General features: G+C 35.9%; 1 protein-coding gene across 7 annotated transcripts in view; it reads right to left on the bottom strand.

Annotated features, from left to right (window-relative positions):
* CNOT2 (CCR4-NOT transcription complex subunit 2) overlaps window positions 1-19587 on the bottom strand; it is a gene marked incomplete at both ends in the record, with an annotated part of 70220 nt that overhangs the window by 39477 nt on the left and 11156 nt on the right. For 5 of the 7 annotated variants that reach the window (XM_079715089.1, XM_079715090.1, XM_079715094.1 and 2 more), the window contains one exon: window positions 3792-3914. The exons of 1 other annotated variant lie outside the window; for it this stretch is intronic. In XM_079715089.1, the coding sequence (XP_079571215.1) occupies window positions 3792-3914 (123 nt within the window). Of the gene's footprint in view, window positions 1-3791; window positions 3915-13457; window positions 13479-19587 lie in introns of those variants that run through there. One more of the 7 variants, XM_079715091.1, reaches the window with a different exon arrangement.

The following is a 19587-nucleotide window of genomic DNA, read 5'->3' as shown; positions in this document are numbered from 1 at the left end:
TATAACTTGCCCAAAGCCACAGAGCTAATAAATGACAGCGCTAAGATTCAAAAAAGGAAAAGGGAAAGAAAGGGAGACATCAAGCCCACATCTGCCTATGATTTACTTAATCTTGTGAAAACATTTAAGTAATATATCTGTAATATTTATATTACTTTTACACCTCAAAAACAGCAAATTCAGCATTCTTTTGAAAGACACATACATGTACAGGCATCTCTTGAAATAAAAGGCCTTGGAAAATATGAAGTAGCCCTAAAGAAATACTTAGCAATTTAATCAGCACACAATCTTATAAAGAACAGTTTACCAAATACTTCTACAACTATGCATATGATGAAGAAACAATTAACGTTTTATGCTCTATGGTTAGGGTAAATCAGGAATTGGTTAGGTTTTGGGGGTCTTTTTGCTTTTGGGTTTTTTTTTTTTTGGATAGTTGGCTTAAAGATTCACTCAACTACTGGCCAGTTTTCCTTTATCATAAATTACAATTTAAAATAATTTTCTCACTGTTGCCAGGAAGAAAAAGAATACAAAATTATCCCAGTCATTTATTTATTATGTTTACATTTTTTCTCTTCAAAAGCCTTATAAAGCACAAAATAATCATTATCTGCAGATGATATACATAACTACCGAAAAAACCAAAAGAATCAATGGCATAATGTTATTATTATTCATTATAGTAGCAACATTTAATATTTACTATTTGGTCTTCTATAAGTTTTGCATACAGTTATCATTCAGTCCTTAAAACCACCACCCATTAGACATGTACTATTTTTCTTATTTTATAGATGAGAAAACTGAGACATACAGACATACAGAGTAACCTGCCCAAGGACACAGCTAGTAAACCCTCTGACTGAGATATAAACTCATTAAATAGAATGTCCAGAGCCCATACTCCCAATCAACGAAAACTAATAAAAAGAGTTTTGTAAGGTAGCTGGTTATAAAATAAATATATACACATACGAACTATTTCATATATCAGTAAAAACCAATTAGAAAAATGTAATGAAAACGGCAACCATAAAACCCTACTTCTTAAACGGCATAAAGAACAGAAATAGAAGAGAGACACACTCTTCTGAAAGAAGGTAAACATCAGTATAAATGTGCAACAGTCAAAAACATTTTTGTAAAGGATGTGAAAGACCTTACCTGACTAAGATGTGAAAATTGCCTATAAAGCTACAGCTATTCAACTATGTTGTAGTTCTTCCAAAGAATCAATATGATATACAGAACAAGAGTTAAGAAACAGGCCAAAAAAATCAGACATTAGTATATATAAGGGAGAATTCCAATTAGCCATAAATGAATGGTCTAACTCAGGGGTGTGCAATTTACTGAATGCAGGCCAAATCCAGCACACTGCTTATATTTGTAGGGTGCGTAAATTAAGAATGGTTTTTCACATTTTAAATGGTTATATAAATACCTACATATTATCCTTTATTTAGCCTCTTGGCCCACAAAGTTTAAAACATTTACTATCTGGTTCTTTATGGAAAGGTCTTGTAACCTGTGATCTAAACTATAAAAAAAGTGTTGGGACAACTGGATACCAGATAACCTTATGGGGGTGGGGGGCTGGCACGAGGAGGGTAATCTGGCACCACAAAATTCATACCTTAATCCAAAACACACTTCTAATGAATGTAAGTTATATGTGTAGAATTAAGCACAAAAGTGCTAGAAGAAAGTAGGTGGGGAAAGTCTTCCTAGGTATGATCTCAAAAACTGAAAACATTAAAACCAAAAAACCCACACAAAACCGATGAGTCAAATTCAATAAAAATGATAAATATTTTTATATTAAAAAAACCTGAAAGCAAAAAACTGAAAAACTATTTATGACAAGAGGTTATTAACCTTAATATATGGAGAGCTCTGACAAATAAACAAGACTTATCATCTTAATAGAGAAATAGAAAATGGCACAAAAACAGTAGTCCATAAAGGAAGAAATAAAAATGGCCAACTACACGAAAAAGACACATTGCCGTGTGTGTGTGTGTGTGTGTGTGTGTGTGTGTGTGTGTGTAAATTAAGCAATGTTTTACTGCACATTAAAACAGTAAGTTTCTTTTGTCTATCTGTAAAAACTTAAAGATAATAGCTGGTATTCTCAAGGGCACAGAGAGTGCTGATGAGAGTAAAAATTGGTACAAACTTTCTAGTGAAAGACATGTCAATATGGCCCAGAGATTTAACTACAAATATATTTTTAAATAAAAATATGTGGAATATAGAATCAAAATTTTAGCCGTAAATTATTCCCCACTAGCATTATTGGTAATTTTTCCCTTCCCTGACCCCACGCATATTTTCTAAAGTTTGTGCAATACCCCTTACTATTCTGTAATGAAAGAAGTATCAGCAACACAGAAATTTATAAGTAGCTACTATATTATTATTCCCATTTTCAGATGAGAAAACTGAGGCTTGGAGAAGTTCTTGCTAATAGGCAAAGCCAAGATCCAAACCCGTATCTGTCCTGTTTTAGAGCCCAAATTCTTAATCTCCATGTCTTACTACCTTATTAATTAATTTAAAAAAAGTTTTGTGAAGCAAATCATTGTTATTTCTGTGACAATTAACCTGGAATAGTAACCAACATAGGTATATGACTGTATGTAATAATTCTGACTAAAAAATTCTGACATATAATACAGTATTTCTGTTCCCTAGAAGACAGACATCTCTGTCATTCATTCTCTGCACATACTTTTTTAAGAATTTCAGTTTGAAAGCTTTATATCTTCCTGATAAGAATGAATGCTTTTCATCAATAAGTAATATTCCACTACCATTTTTGCACCAATCTTAACTTTACAATCACAGTAACACACATGCAGATTAGTTTCTGCAGTGATGCTACCGGAAAGACATCCCAAATTATTTAACTATAACATCAAATATTAACCTTAGAAATTTATGTAAAAAATAATTCAGTTATAATTTACATCAAATAGCAAATAGCTAGAAAGGCAGTAAGATAACAGAAAATTAATTAGATGACATTATTCTGTCAGCTATTCAACTGCACAAGAAAGCCACCAAACACAAAATTTGAAGAGTCCTAATAATGCACTTGATAGTTTGCTGCCAAAATGACACAATTTTCAAATAAAAATAAAGGGGAATAACACCAAAACAGGAAAACAAAACAAAACAAAACCCCACCAAATTCTAACTTAAACCTTGAGTAAGCCTATTTGTGAAATTCTAAGACACAGGAAGTAATTTACTAATGATCAACTTTAATGAAAAATGATGGCAGGGCTTCCCTGGTGGCGCAGTGGTTGAGAGTCCGCCTGCCGATGCAGGGGACACGGGTTCGTGCCCCGGTCTGGGAAGATCCCACGTGCCGCGGAGCGGCCGGGCCCGAGAGCCTTGGCTGCTGAGCCTGCGCATCCGGAGCCTGTGCTCCGCAACGGGAGAGGCTACAACAGTGAGAGGCCCGCGTACCACAAAAAAAAAAAAAAAAAAAAAAAAGATGGCATTTGTTACGAAACTTAGATTTTTTTTTTCCCATGTCTTTTGAGTACTTCCTACCACAGTATTACCATATCCCAACTTGAGAATCATACAACATTTTGTCTCCAATAAGAATGTAAGAAAGCTCATCATCTTTGTATCCCCAGGGCCTAGCACTATGCCTAAAACATAGTCACTCAACCAAAGGTGGTACTCTACAGTTCATATACTGCTTTTCAGGAATCAGAAAGAGACAGACATATACTATCGAGTAAACACAGCTTAACTGGTTAACTTACATCTTTTTCTGACCGATGCGGAAACATAGAAGACTGGCTGTAGTACATGTTTTCGTCATGGTAGTCACTGTCGACCCCCTCTACAAACTTCTTTCTTGAAGCACCAAACATGCTGTTTGTCACCTAAACAAAAATATTACTTTTATCAAGAATAATGTTTTGGAAAATGTCAGGCTTTACCTTACTCCTATGTGGAAAACATAAAATGAAGGGAGCATTGCTAAGATAAAGAAACAGATCAACTAAGAATTAATGATACAGGTGAGAAAGTCATAACAATGTAGTAGTAAATGTTTACTTTCAGGCCCTGAAATCAAGAGGAGAAACTTAAAGTCTGTCACATGCAATGATTCCAATTATTTTAAAAGAAAAAATATTACTTATTCTTGATAATTGGCAACCCAATATAATTTTCCCATACAAAGATTTTTTAAAAATTAAGTTTGGGTTTAATTATTCAAAAATTTCACATGCATCTTCAACATTAGTGTCTTTGTCATCGTTATACCTACTTTTTAAATTATGTTTTCCAGAGCATATCATCTTCACTTACAATCTAAGTTTACTGAGATATAGCACTTTTTGAGTCCATGTATAATGGCACACTGGAAACCTTATCTCAAGCCACAAGCTCTCACTCATGTAACAGTAGGATAATTTTCATTATTTTCATTATATAACCCATGTTACTTAATAATTGCTTTATATTTTAAGTTCCTTATTAAATTTGTAAGAAACTCAAATATTTAAGTATTCTTCCTGTTGAAGTCTGAGAAAAAGCTATTCAGTTAAATATGAACACCAGTCTGAAGACAACTTAACCACTGCTTTGCTGTATGTTTTTAGGCTATATATCTCTTTAGGTGTGAAATACAGAAAAATATTTTCAAGGATCTATTAATTTGTTAGAACATACGTTATCTTCTTTGGGCAGTGGATTCTCTGGTGAATCTCAGGCAAGTGCTTCTATAACTCTGAATGTAATTTTAGGGACTAGGTAGGATCCCTCATGCCTAGCCTCTAACCTCTTAAGTAGTCCCTAATAGGAAAGAGAGGTTTTTTAGTGAGTTTTATTTCAGAAAAGTAACGGTGGAAAAAAGCACTTTAGAGTCTGCAAATTAAGACTCTTTACACATGAGATTTTAAAGGTTTGTTTTGTAAAAGTTAAGGATACATTTAATTCTCTTTAAAGGACAATTACTACTGAGTTCTAATTCTAAAAAAGGATAAACATAGGAAAATGGCATGAAACTTGCAGAATTCACTAGAATTTCAGGAGCGTACCAAGACATCTCTCATCAAATTTTACATACATAAGTTAAGTCAAATGGATGCAAAGTGAACTCTTAACAATTGTGACGTAACATTTATCATCAAAACCAATTACAGACTCTTAGAATCCTAAAATTGAAATTAATTGTACTGAATAAAAAAAACTTCATTCTAATATAGTGCAAAGAGGTTACTGTTTTGAAAGCAAAACTAAACACGTGAAATGCCTCAGACAGAGGAAAACAGAAATGTTCTCTTTCATCAATACTAAATTTTCCCAGGCTCACTGTGTGTGTGCCAGAGGGAGGGAGAGAAAACACAAACATGTAGAATTTCATTTTTGTTTTGTGTGCTTCAACACAGAAATTACACAACAGTGAAAATACTAATTATTTTTACATGACTTCAGCAAAAAAAAAAAAAAAAAGAGGTAAGAGTGTAATACTCTGCCTTCAAATGCAAGCCCCAGTCCCAGGGATGGGTAGTGGTATGAAACAAAGAATTCTCTGATCCATGGCAAAATCAGAAAGAAAAAGGAAGACAACATAGTAAGTTTTTCAAAAAAGCTAGTTTTGGGCTTCCCTGGTGGTGCAGTGGTTAAGAATCCACCTGCCAATGCAGGGGACACGGGTTTGAGCCCTGGTCTGGGAAGATCCCACATGCCATGGAGCAACTAAGCCCATGCGCCACAACTATTGAGACTGCCATCTAGAGCCTGCGAGCCACAACTACTGAGCCCACGTGCCTACAGCCCGTGCACCTAGAGCCCGTGCTCTGCAACAAGAGAAGCCACCGCAATGAGAAGCCCGCACACCACAAGGAAGAGTGGCCCCCGCTTGCCGCAGCTAGAGAAAGCCAGCGCACAGCAACAAAGACCCAACTCAGCACCCCCCCCAAAAAAAGATAGTTTTATTTAATTTTAAAGGGTGTGTCCTGTATTCCATATAGAATGATGGAATGGAGTAGGAAAGTATTTTAGACTACCCAGGAAGGGTGAAACTAGGAAAGTAACAATGAAGCAGAGAAGTAAAGGAACTAACTAGCTAAAGACAGACAGGAAGAGCAGTCAGTGCAAAGTGAACAACAAGGTCCTCAGTGGTGCGGCTCAAGCAGAATGAATGCAGTGGAAGATGGTAGGAACTAAAGTCCAAGATACTAGTGTGAGCAGATCATGTGCCTTGCAGGCCTGGGGAACTCTGGATTTTATTCTATGTGAAATGAGAAGTCAAGAGAGGATTTGGGGGAATTCCCTGGTGGTCCAGTAATTAGGACTCGGTGCTTTCACTGCCATGGGCCCAGGTTCAACACCTGGTCGGGGAACTAAGATCCCACAAGCTGCACGACGCAGTCAAAAAAAAAAAAAAAAAAAGAGAGAGAGAGAGAGAATATGTGGGCAGTTTAAGTGACATAATTTGGCATATCTTATTTATGTATATATTTAATATGATTGTAGCTACTCTGTAAGGAATGGACAAAAGAGGGGACAAGAATGGAAGCAGGGCAACAGGTTGGTGAGAGATAATGGTGGCTCAGGCTACAGTGGTAGTGGTAGGGGATATGTCAACACTGTACTGAAATATATTAAAATTATTGGTTATATCATATATATAAAGTCAATTTGATAAACAGAAATTTTAGAAACTAATTTAAAAACAAAATCATACTTCATTCTACATTACATATAAAATTTGTTCAAATATTTGGTATATACAATTTGTCAGCCTTCTTCAAGCAAACATATAAAGGGCTTATATCAATTCTGTTAACTGACCACCTTCTCTCTCAACTCTCGTATCACATGTTTTAACAAAGGAGAAGTAAAAACTGAGATTTCACCAAGAAAAATACATGAAATATGTTGTACCAAAAGCAATGTTTCTTAAGTCTTTTTTGAATACAGATCTAAAACATGTAACTAAGACATTTTATATTTCCTTTGATTCCATAAGAACTAATCAGGAGACACACACACACACACACACACACACACACACACACACACACACGTTAGCTTACACTAATTCTATCAGCCTGACAACCCCCCCCCCGCAAAAAGAGTTGGCCTCAAAATGTAGTAGAGAGGAATTAAACTGACAAGCAGAATGGAAGCACTAAGTTGGCTGGATTTTCCCAGTAAACACCTTCATTACTTAATTAGGACTAGCTATGAGGTTCCTAAGGTCTAACATTCTTAATATATAAATATAATATTTCAAAGCCAAATGCAGTAACTCAGAATACTCACAGAAGAATTCATAAAACCTCAAACTTGAGATAATCTTAACCAACAACTTCAAAGACGGGTAAAGTGGTCCCTGATCCAGGTGGGATGAACGGTAATTACAAAAGGGAAGGAATAAGAGGCAAGGCCTGGAACTTTTTAAATGGTCAAAGAAACAAAGTAAGAAACTTTATAAGTGAAACTTCAAAAATAAATTTAGATAGATAGATAGATAAGTAGATAGATAGGTAGACAGATAGGAAAGGGTGAAAAATAGATCATATCCAAGGCAGGATGGGCGGTATTTAATTTTGCACAATTTTCCTTCAGCAAGACCTCTGGAGAGGAACTTACTCTAAAATCATTTATTGTCTATCATGCTGGCATGCTGGGCCAGGCATGGAATCCTATTCCCAGGGAACAGAAACACATCCCATGGCAGAGTGGTCCTTTTCCTGATAGCAAACAAATATAGTTTGATTTTGAAATCTATCTCCAGTCTTAAGGTTCCAGCAGCATATTTTAAAGTGCTGCTAGACATTTCTGTATGAGAAGTGCATTTTAATAAACTAAATCACTAATATTTAAAACTGACTTTCCGAGTTACTTTCTCCTGTTCTGTTCTGCATATCATCATATTCTAACCTTTCTTCACAGTGGCTTTCACATTTGTTTTTTGCCATTCTACCTATCACCTTCTTAGTTTAAGCTATGGACTAGATTTTTTTAGCCCTTTGACTGATCTCCCTTCACATTTCAGTGAACATGCTGAGGGTTTCCTATATGAATTATGCCAAAAACTGTGCTAATGAACACAAAAGCTGAGTAACAGCCCCAAGTCTTGAACAAGCTCACAGCTTAGCTAGGAGAAACACCTGTAAATAAACAATTACAGTACGAAAATTGTACAGGTGTTTTGGGAACACAAATAAGGGAATATCTAACTCTATCTGAGGGAAACAACTGAAAAATCTTGTAAAGTAATATTTGAACAAATATTTAAAATTGTTAAAAAAATTTTTTTATTTTAAAAAAAGGAGAAGAGTGTAGGGTGGGAGATGAAGCAAACTTTGGCATAAGAAACAGCAGGAATAAGTTCTCGGAAGTGAGAGAAAGCCCAGAAACACAAAACTTTTAATACAGCCAACAAGGAGGATGTCTGGAAGGACAATGATAGGTGGTAAGGAAAAATAGGCTAAATTTCAATGCCAGGTTAAGAGGGCAAGGATATAGACGGGAAAGCCAGGTACAAAAATCTAGGTGAAGACTTCCCTCAACTAACACTTTACTATGATGTCATATTCATAACCACTAACCACTAACCATTCATAACCACTACAATGACTTTGTCACTTTCCTACTCTCGTATCTCTTGTTAATTTCCCCTAAAGGATGCAGACCAATATTCCTGAGATCACGACCTTAACATAATTTTGCAGCAGTAATTATCTCAAAATCCAACAACAACCTTATGCCTCAGCTTAGTTTGGGTTATTCACAGTTGTTACTATACATGATAATCTCTGGAAAATGCCATCTGTAACCCCTGACATCTTCAACAATTAAAACTCAAGCTGAGCAGATTAACTCTAAATATTTATTGAAATCATCCATATCTTTCCATCTCTGTCATTTCTGAGAACAAGCATTTCCAATATCCTTCAATCAGGTCTTTATTAATCCATTATCATTCCCCTCAAATTTACTCTCCCACATCAGCCAAGTAAATTTTTAAAATAAAAATTTAACAGTCATGGCCCTGCTGACTGAAATGCCTCAACAGCTTTCCAAATCAGTAATAAGGCTTATAAGGCCCTATGTAACCTCTCTGACCTTAACTGTCTCCACAGGTCCCCTGCCACCACTAAACTGCTGCCACACACACCTTCAGTTACTCAAACACAAGTTCTCTTCCGCCTCCAGACCTTTGCATAGGCTGATACCTCTACTTAGAATGCTCTTTCTCCCACTCTTTGAAACTTTCATACTAAATCAGGACCCCTGGCTTGCAGTCATTGAAAATACTTTATCATATCATACCAATAATAAGAAATAACTTTTACTGACCACTTACTATGCCAGGCAATATACTCCAAATGTTCCAAAATGTATTTATATAATCTTCATAATTTACTTAGTAATAACTATATAAACATGTATGTAATCCTTATGTATTTACTTATTTAGTCTTCATTTTTAGATGAGAAAACTGAGAACTGGAGAAGTTGGGTAACTTGCCCAAGGTCACATATCTGATGTGCCCAAGATTCCACATCTGATAAGTGACAGAGACGGGATATGATCCCAGACAATCTGCTAGAGTCCCCCCTTTTAACCACGATAGTACACTGACCCTCAGACATACAACTAATAGTTTAATGTTTGTATTCTCCCCAAACTGTAAGCTTCATGACGGGAGAAGCAGTAAAGGGCAAAAAGGGTGCGGGGCTTACTTTGCAGTAAACAATGGTAAGTAGAGGGTGCCACATCAAATATTTGTGCATGTCAAAAAAAAGATCTCTTTAGCAGAAGAATGAGAATGAACTGCCTAGAGAGAGGTATGTGAAACAAAAGCCAGTCTCTACCAGACTGATCGTATCTATTTTAGAGAAAGCAACATTAATTTTAGAATAAAATTATGCTTAAAAGAAAGACCACCACCACTACACCAATTAAAAAGTAATTACTATTTCCATATTCCAATTAACTAATATTTTTACTTTCAAAATATAGTGAACATAATTTAATCATTCAAGGAATTAGAATGGTTATTACAAAACTCTAAATTTTTATTATAAGCTACTGAAATAGACACTGTAGCATTAAACGAGTAGAATATGTTTACCAATTGGGTTAAAACAAGACCAAATCCCTAATGGCAACCTTTTCTTGTGATTCTATTTATAAAGTAGCCAGGAGTTTTACTGTTAACATGCTGATACACGTGTCCCATCATAAAATCAACTCTTTCACAACACTGAAGTACGAAGCCTTTTTTACAGCCAGCAACTTTTCATCTTTAGCAACGGAGTATGCATCCACCTTGTATTATAAAGGGTAAAGAGAGCCAAATGTAGGTGGGGGTTGGGGGTGACAGGACTGCTCTTTTACTCCTGTTTCCCTAATGGAGATTTTACTACTTCACTCTGATTGCTGAATACAAAATTTGACTTCTTACTTTTCCCTCCCAATTTCATATTCACTATCAGCAAACTCTTCACACCCATACATATACAAACAAGTTCTCTGTTGTTTATCAAGTAGGCAGAAAATTAATAAAAATCACAGTCAATTGCCATTAACATTTATCTGCCTTTATCAAGACGTAGTCAATCAAAATTGAAACCAATCATGAGAAGCCATAATATCTGAAGATAACCTGGTTATCTTTATTACTGGCTTTTAGAGGGAAAAGCTGATAGGTCAAATCCACTGAGACACTGCCCAAATTCTATGGAACTAGAATACTGTACACCTGTATCAAATATGATATCCTACCACCTAGAAATATTTATAACCCAAGGAACTTTTGTTTTAGTGGTATTTTTTGGTAATAGGATTCTGAGCTACCAATCCTACTTCACAACTGTTATAAATAATCCTAATTTTATTTCGTTCCAGAAAGCACTAAAAAAAAAAAGAAAGAAAAGAAAAGAAATGGGATTAAATAAAGGAGAGAAAGGCACTTACATTAGAAAAAAAATCTAGCTCCTCAAAGAACAAAGAATTTAATATCTGGAAGTCTTTAGGAAAAGAACAAATGATCTTTCCTCCTATTAAAAAACATATTACTCTTGAAGTCCTACTAGTTCTAGAATACTGTGGTTTGATATCTATAATATAAATAAATGTATAATGAATAGTTTACTAATCTACTTAGGATGGATCTAAAAAAAGTGAAGATTTAGATAAATTTTAAATTGATAATTTCTAAATTCATCAACTTAAATTGATACGGAAATAAAAGCAATTCATTTCATAGTTTTAGTAAATGCAGACTGCCGGATAAATGAGCAATAAAAGCCTTAATGAACACTGAAAAGGCAGTTAACAGGTAGATGCAAAGGAAACTCTGACTGGAAATGTGATTCAGCAGAAAACTAGAGGCTTATAGGAACATATCAACAATCATTATTTTGGAGAGTAGTTAAATATTTTGGCACAGAGTTCTTTACAGGGGTTACAGGAATACTTCGAAGAGATACCATCCCCCGCAAAACAGGGTAGCTCACATTTGATAAAAAGATAGAGAGGGCATGCCAAGAGAGCGATGAAAACACATCACTCTTCCCAATCCAAAAACTGTTTACTGAAATTTGGTACCCGAAGCTGCTTTATTGAGATGACATTCCCAAAACCATGTACACCATACCTTAGGGTGTGCCCCCACCAAATCTACAAACTCTCTAAAGAGTATTAACAAAAGGCCTATCAGCGCCCCTGATCAGTCTGACTTTGATCTAGGGAGAATATGTTGTGCATGCTTCAACTTGAAGAAACAGATTTTGTGGATGTCCAAATTCTTAAAGTTGCCTGTATCAATATACCTCATACAGATTCAAACTTATAACCACCAACATACAAGCTTTAGAAGACACGTGCATCATCCTAAAATCAAAACACTAATAACTCAAAAAGTGCTAACCGTAAAAGAAGCACACAATCATATATTAACTAAAGAACCAACTATAAATGGTATGCCTTATGACCAGTAAGTTAGATTTCAGAACTCACACAATAGGGCCTAAAATTAAAATAAGCAATATTTTACCCTTAAATATTAAGATATAAATTTATAAATTATAAGTGGAAGAACATATAACAGTAGAAAGCCCATAAGTTTAGAATATAAAACAAATCCTCTAAGTATGAAGGGAATGTTTTTAATGAGGGTGACTATCTTATGCCAGTGTCAGAGGTGGGGGTGGGGAGCGCTCGCTAATGCAGAAGAGAGAGGGCGGGAATCCACAAGAAACTGATGGATGGTCTGCTTTGCTGGGGGATATGGATTTCTACAAACCTCCCAATAAATTTAAGAAACGCTCGAACTTAGAGGAAAGGAGAGAGAAACTGCTGAGGATTCTGTATTTTGAGGCCCTGCTTTGAGACTTGAAATGTCAAATATTCGGTGCCCCAATCTCTTTAATCCTGACATACTTTCTCTGAAGAAGTGTTAGCCACCACAGGCTATATTCTATTTTTCCTGGGTATAATTTTGAATGTCTTGTTATGTGCAAAAGAATCTAGAAATAACGTGAATAAGAATTACATGGGATAGATCTGGGAGAACTAAAGAAACAATTTTTGAAGCCTTTCTGAGAAGAACCTAAAATGATAGTATTTGTGAGCAAAGTAGTGCAGACACAGACTGCTATAGAACTATTTCTAAAAATTCTGCATTAAGAAAAAAAAATCTATATTGTTAGATCATGATTTTGGATACAAGGAACACAAGCAGAAAATGACAGGAGTGTTAGCATTTTACACACACACACACACACACAATTTGGTGAGCTTGTTCACTCAACAAATGTTTGCTGAACTGTGTACCAGATATTGTGCCTTCACCGCTTCTATACTTTGTTAACCTCAAATCTAGAGATGGGTAGAAATGTTCCAGTCTTCCTGTCTAGATTTCAAGGAAAAAGATGTTTGAAGTTTCTATTCTTTCAAATTTTAAAAATATAGCTACTCGCCTGAAACTTTGGGAAAGGGAAGAACAGCATGTCTAAAGCTAGTGGAAGGAAACTAAAATATGCCTCCTTCTGATACCAAGTTAAACGTAGCAAAATTTTTAGTCTATGGATTTATGCTTTCCCTGACTTTTTCTCTTAGCTTATTTTCTGAACATGAGTTTTCTGGTCCTGCTATACTCTGTGGAGAATATGAAGTTTAAAAAAATCTAACAAACTTCCTTTGTATTACAACATTAATGGCCTATTCAGTTTAAGGTTTTCCCTCTTTCACATCTAACTAATAAGAAATGAAATTATTTCTTAGAACACTAGGACTTTAATAATTTATGAGATAATTTTATGAAAAAAAATAATTTATAAGAAACACTATATTTTTAAACTAACAAAATGACTCACTGACAAAATGGCCCAACATCCACCCTTAATATACTGATGACAGCATCATTTTTCCCCTGGCCTTTCCCACCACCTACTTACCTGTGCAACTTCTTTCAACATTGGCTACTCTGGGGATTGGAAAGCTCAGGGCTGGAGGCTGAAGTGAAGAAGGAAAGGTTGGAGGGTGAGCCATGGCACCAGCCCCACACTACGAGCGCCCCTGAGATATTACAGCAGGGTTGACACCATAGCTCTGAAGTTCAAACTCCAGCAAACGATAAGAAAGGAGTCCAACCAGAACATGATAAACGATGGGATTCTTCTGCTCTTTGAAAAATAAGGAAATCATGCTATAAAGATCTGAATGCCCAGTTTCAACATTATGACTCCCTGTTCCCCTCTTCATCATTTCCCAACCCCAGATTCACCTCAGACTGATTCAAAGTGCTAATCAAAACAAAGAGGGTGGGGGGTGAAGTGCACAAGTAGAGCTTTCTATAAACTTGCACACAGAAAATGAGGATAGGGCTCACCTGGCCATCATAAAAACGTCCAAGACAATATGTTAAAATAGTCTGCCTATCTGCCCCTTGAATACTTTCTTGCTCTCCTAAGCACTCAACATTAAATCTAAGGCTCTCATACACATTAACATTAATACCACCAGCCAGCAAAATGACAGCTGGACTATTTGGATGTATTGATATTTAAATTCCTAAAAGTGGGCCAATGAGCTTTTCAAAACCCAGGGATAACTTGTTGGTATAAGGATATTCCTTGGGGGAATTTCCTGGCAAGTCCAGTGGATAGGACTCCGCACTTCTGCTGGGGGCCGGGGTTTGATCCCTGGTCAGGGAAACTAAGATCTTGCAAGCCGTGCAGCATGGCCAAAAAAAAAAAAAGTATATTCCTTGGGAGGAAACTAATTTCTTAAAAGTGTTCCACTCTGATAAAAGCAAATAAGGACCCCCTCAACTAAAATAACTTTAATCAAACTAGATGATAAAAAAATTATAGACTTTTAAAGAAATAAATCTAAATACAGGACTTAAGCTGTGACTTTTATGAGAATGTGAATCCTCATTTTACAATATAAAAAGTAAATTACTGATTCAGAGGAAACTAGACTTTGATTATTATGACTACTAAAGCTAATAAAAATAGATGCTCATTTAAGTTATTTAAAGATAATTTATAATGAAGTATCAGAATCCTAAATTATGTTATATGAAGCAATTAAAAATAAAAAGTATTCCTTTAGCAAGGGAACACAGGACTTTAAAAATACTTCTAAACATCTTGCCATATAAATTAATTCAGTAAACATTATTCAGTGAGCATCTATAATGTAATGTGCTAAATATATTTACATTTATACCCTTATGTACTTTATCCATTTGATGCTCAGAATAAAGAACATCACAAATCAAAGGGAGTAAAGAAGAAAACACATTTACAATGCTCCTGCACCATTACTCTGGCCTCCAGGCCTTAGTGAACTTACCCTTCATTGCCTGCAATCTCCTACCATTTCCCCCTTCTCTTATTGTCTTCCTGCCCCACTGCCCCACTCCCCTTGCTATTCCTCAAACACAAAAGGCATACTCCTGTCTTCAGACCTTTGTACTTCTTGTACCCTTCAAGAATGCTTTCTTTTTAGGTATCTACATGGCTTCACCTCACCATACTTCATATATTGAGCCATCCTAGTGAGGACTTCACTGCTTATTCTATTTAAAAGTACACTATCCTTTTCCCCAACCCCTTAGGCACTCTCTATCCCCTTTCCTGTTTTAATTTTTCCTCCACAGCATGTATCGAAATATAATACACAATGCATTTTATTTATTTTGTTTAATGTCTTCCTATACTCTAAAACATCAGCTGCACGAAAACAGAATTTATTTATTTATTTTGTCTCTTTGTTCACTTCTGTCTCCACAGAATCTGGAACAGTGCCTGGCACTGAGTAGGCCCATAACATGAACGTGTCCTCCTCTTACTCCACACATGCTGTTACTTGAGCGTTATTTGACAGTAACCCATCACTGCAGTGCTTACAGCACATGTGAAAATTTTATGAGCATAACAATTATTTTAAAAAGTAATGGAATTATGTCAAAAATTAATGTTAATTTTTGTATTTCTGAAACACATGAATAAAATTGTTTTATGCCTTTTTCCACTGAAATTGACAACCACTTCCAAAATACCTAATAGACTAACAGACACCTTCAGTGGTTAGAATGCCATGCCATGAGAAATACCAAATAAGGATTTGGAGATGAAAAAAATTTTTTTCTATTTCCCAAACTTTTTCTCAAGTTAGATTACCTTTTTAAAAAAAGTTATTTCACGAGCATTTCAGACTTAACAGTTTAATATGATGAGACAACACACGTCTCTTTTCTATCAAAAAATCCTACTAGAAGAATTATACTACTTAGAGCCACTGGGTTGCACTGCAGTCCATGGGAATACGCACTCCTTGAGAACAGTGTACTGCTAGAGCAGCTTAACACAGTGGGCCTGGTACAAATAAGCACTAATATGTGTTGAGAGTTTATCAAATGATGGGTATTACTCAAAGCACTTTATATATATTACCTCACAATCATAACAAAACCCCTATAAGATGTACTTTTACCTCAAATTGAGGCACAGAAGGGTAGGGCCTATGGACTCTCATTAGATTGAAAATATTTCTCTATCACAGTTATCATGAAGCATACCCAGCCCCTGCAACCCCAGTAAGATACTAAAGATTTAATCTCCACAAAAACCCAAGTGGACAGACTCCAAATTTTAGAAGTTAGCCGAAGCGTAGGTGAGGGTGAGGCATGGGCTTGAAAACTGAGAGATGAAGACCTACATTCTGAACTGTGGATCCTCCGCTTTCTTTCCTTAACCTGCTACAGAACACTGTCAGTCAGCCTTAAGAACCACCCCTCTACCCCACCTCTCCACCTGTGGAAAAACTGAATTGCTCCGGAGAAACAAATGTCACACACTATCAAAATGAGCTTCTCCCCAATGGAAAGGTTAACTCAACTACATGTTAACACAATGTCCACAAACACTGTTACCACTTCTTAAAAACTTATTTGGAAATAATTTTAGATTCACAGAAGAGCTGCAAGAATAGGACAGAGTTCCCATATGCCCCATTTTTTCCTAGTGGTAACATCTTATTAGTACAAGTATCAAAACCAAGAAATTAGCTATTATCTAACAACTTCACACGGATTTCACCAATTTTCCACTAATGTCCTTTTTCTGTTCCAGGATCCATATTATATTTAGTTTTATGCTTCCTTAGTCTTCTGCAACCTCAGACTTTACTTCAGTCTTTCACAACATTGATGTCTTCATTTATACCAATGTAACTACACTGCACAATGTCCTGCAATTTGGGTACGTCTGATGTTTCTTATGACTGGATTGAGGTCTTGCATTTTAAAAGCCACATCACCACAGAAGTAATGTGTCCTTCTCAAGTGCATCGAATACGATGGACATATTCCAATATTTGCGTGCACGTGATGACAATATGTCTTATTACAGGTGATACTAAACTTGATCTTGATTAAGATGGTATATCTGCCCGTTTTCTCCATTGTAAATTACTATTTTCCTCTTTAAAACAATAAATGTTCTGAAAGAAGTACTCTGAGAGCACGCAAATACCTGTTTGTCCTTAAATTTTTGCTCACTAATTATGACATTCATCCATGGATACTGCCTACAGCACCTATTACTGTGATGGTCTAATGATGATTTTCTATTTTCTTCATTTCTTTTACACTATATTTGTTCATCAAAATGTTTCTACAAGTAGACAAATCATCTTTTAAAGATCTCACTCTCAAATATGAATAAAGTGTCAAAGACTTTACCTAACTGACCCAAAGTGATATAGGTAGAAAGTGAAGAATAACATCTCAAAACCAGAGTCCTTCACTCTATAACCATCATATTCTTTCTGTTTTATTACACTGCTTTCATCCCAGTAGAAAAGAACAGGTTTAAAATTTCATATGCCCCAAGAAGCCTCTCTCGGTACTTCTGGTCCTAAATTAGAGAGACCTTTTTTTTTCTTTTTCCTAGAAACAATATCTTCCTATTTTCATTAGCACATGTACTACAATGTCTTTAATTTACTGGGTTGGGTTAAACAATGAAGTGATGATTTAATATTCGATCTAACAGAACACAAATTTTTGGAGTAAGGAATACAAATTAGTAAAATTATTACCTCAGCTGATAAGACAAATGGCCAATGTATGTATCGGTCTATTAGATTCTAGGGAATCTTAAGGGAGGGAATTCAAGGGAAATTGTTCAACTTTTTGCTTCAGGTAAAACAGAATCACAGCTATGATGACTCCATATATGAACTGGAAGTTATTTACTGACTTGTACTGTTCGATGTTTCTTTCCAAATGACCTTAAGTGGTGAGAACAGGTCTGATATTTCTTTGTATTGCATACCACATATTGTCTTACACAACAGAAAGTATTCGAGTCTTGACTGAACACTGATATAGAAGCTTATTCTCTCTCTCAGGAATGATTTTTCATCTACCTTCTCAACCAAAATATAATTTTTAAAAAATGAAATCTTAGGACTTCTACTTCCAACCAAGATGGAGAAGTAGGAATCCTCTCATTCCCGCATCACCTAAAACAACTTTAAAAATGGATAAAATATGTTAAACAGGGCTTCCCTGGTGGCGCAGTGGTTGAGAGTCCGCCTGCGGATGCAGGGGACACGGGTTCGTGCCCCGGTCTGGGAAGATCCCATATGCTGCGGAGCAGCTGGGCCCGTGAGCCATGGCCGCTGAGCCTGCGCGTCCGGAGCCTGTGCTCCGCAACAGGAGAGGCCACAACAGTGAGAGGCCCGCGTACAGCAAAAAAAAAAAAAAAAAATATGTTAAACAATGGTTTTCAGACATAGGACATAAGGCAGTACAAGATAATAACCCTTGAGAGAAGAGAAAGAACTGATGTGAGCCCTACAACTGCCCATGCTTACTGAATGGAGGAGTTTCCAGGTGCAGGCTGCAATACAAGGAGAGGGAGCCCTGGTGAAGGCCAGAAATCTCTGTGAATTGAGGAAGTGTAGCTGAGAGTCTGAGTAGGCTAAGGTATCTATAGAGTGAGAAGGCTAGAGCACCAAATAAGAGAGAGCTGTAAAGAGAAAGAGAAAGTGTTCTAGAGATCTGGAAAGGGTTCCTGAGTCTTCCAGCTAAGTACTGATCAGCATATGCATGTGAGGAACTGACCAGAGGCTGGGAAAAGAGAGAGCAAAAACAATCTCTAGGGCTCACACAACTGTGCCCTAAGCCAGAGTAGAAAAATATTATAATTCACAGGGCGTCAGATAGAGTACTCAGAAGAGTACAGCCTCAGTAGTTGGCAAAAATTAGCCCTAGGCTAAAGGCTACTGTGGTTCTTTGTAACAAAACTTACAGTTAAAAAGGGGGGTGGGGTGGGGTGGGGTGGGGAAATGTCTCAACGGGCTCCAACAGCTTCTAAGTAACTGTGCCCCTAAGAAAGCTCAAGAATATTTACAAAAGTACGAAAACATGTATAGCACTGAACAGGTAAAAATTCCAAGAACTGGTACCCAAGCAAAAGTTTCCAGGCATGCAAAGAAGCAATAAAATAAAATACATAATGGGAAACCAACAATATAAACAGACCCAGATGATAGAATTAATAGATAATAACATTATAAAACTGTTATTACAACTACTTTTTGCATGTAAAGGGAAGAATAACTGGCATGATGAAGAAAAGACTGGTGAACTTAAAAACACAGCTATAAAAAACTACCCTAAATACACGGAGAGAAAAAAGATTTTAAAAACTGAACAGGGCAACAGTAAGTTGGGAGAACTTCAAGTGATCTAATATATTTGTAATTGGAGTCCCCAAGGTAGAATGGGAATAGAGTAAATATTTACAGAAATAATAGATTAAAAATTCCAACTGACTCACTTTGCTGTATACCTGAAACTAACACAACATTGTAAATCAACTATATGTCAACAAAAATTATAAAAAAATAAAAATAAAATAAAATCCAAATTTGATTAAAAAATACTTATAAATACATAAATTTAAGAGGCTCAATAAATCTCAAGCATAACAGACACAAAAAAAACTATACCAAGATACATCATAATTAAAATGTGTAAAACCAATGACCAAAAAATGTTAATAG

The sequence above is a fragment of the Hyperoodon ampullatus genome (genome assembly GCF_949752795.1).
Source record: "Hyperoodon ampullatus genome assembly, chromosome: 11".
NCBI classification, from domain to species: Eukaryota; Metazoa; Chordata; class Mammalia; order Artiodactyla; family Ziphiidae; genus Hyperoodon; species Hyperoodon ampullatus.
Note: the sequence above shows the minus strand (reverse complement) of the source record. Positions and strands in the feature narration are given on the sequence as shown.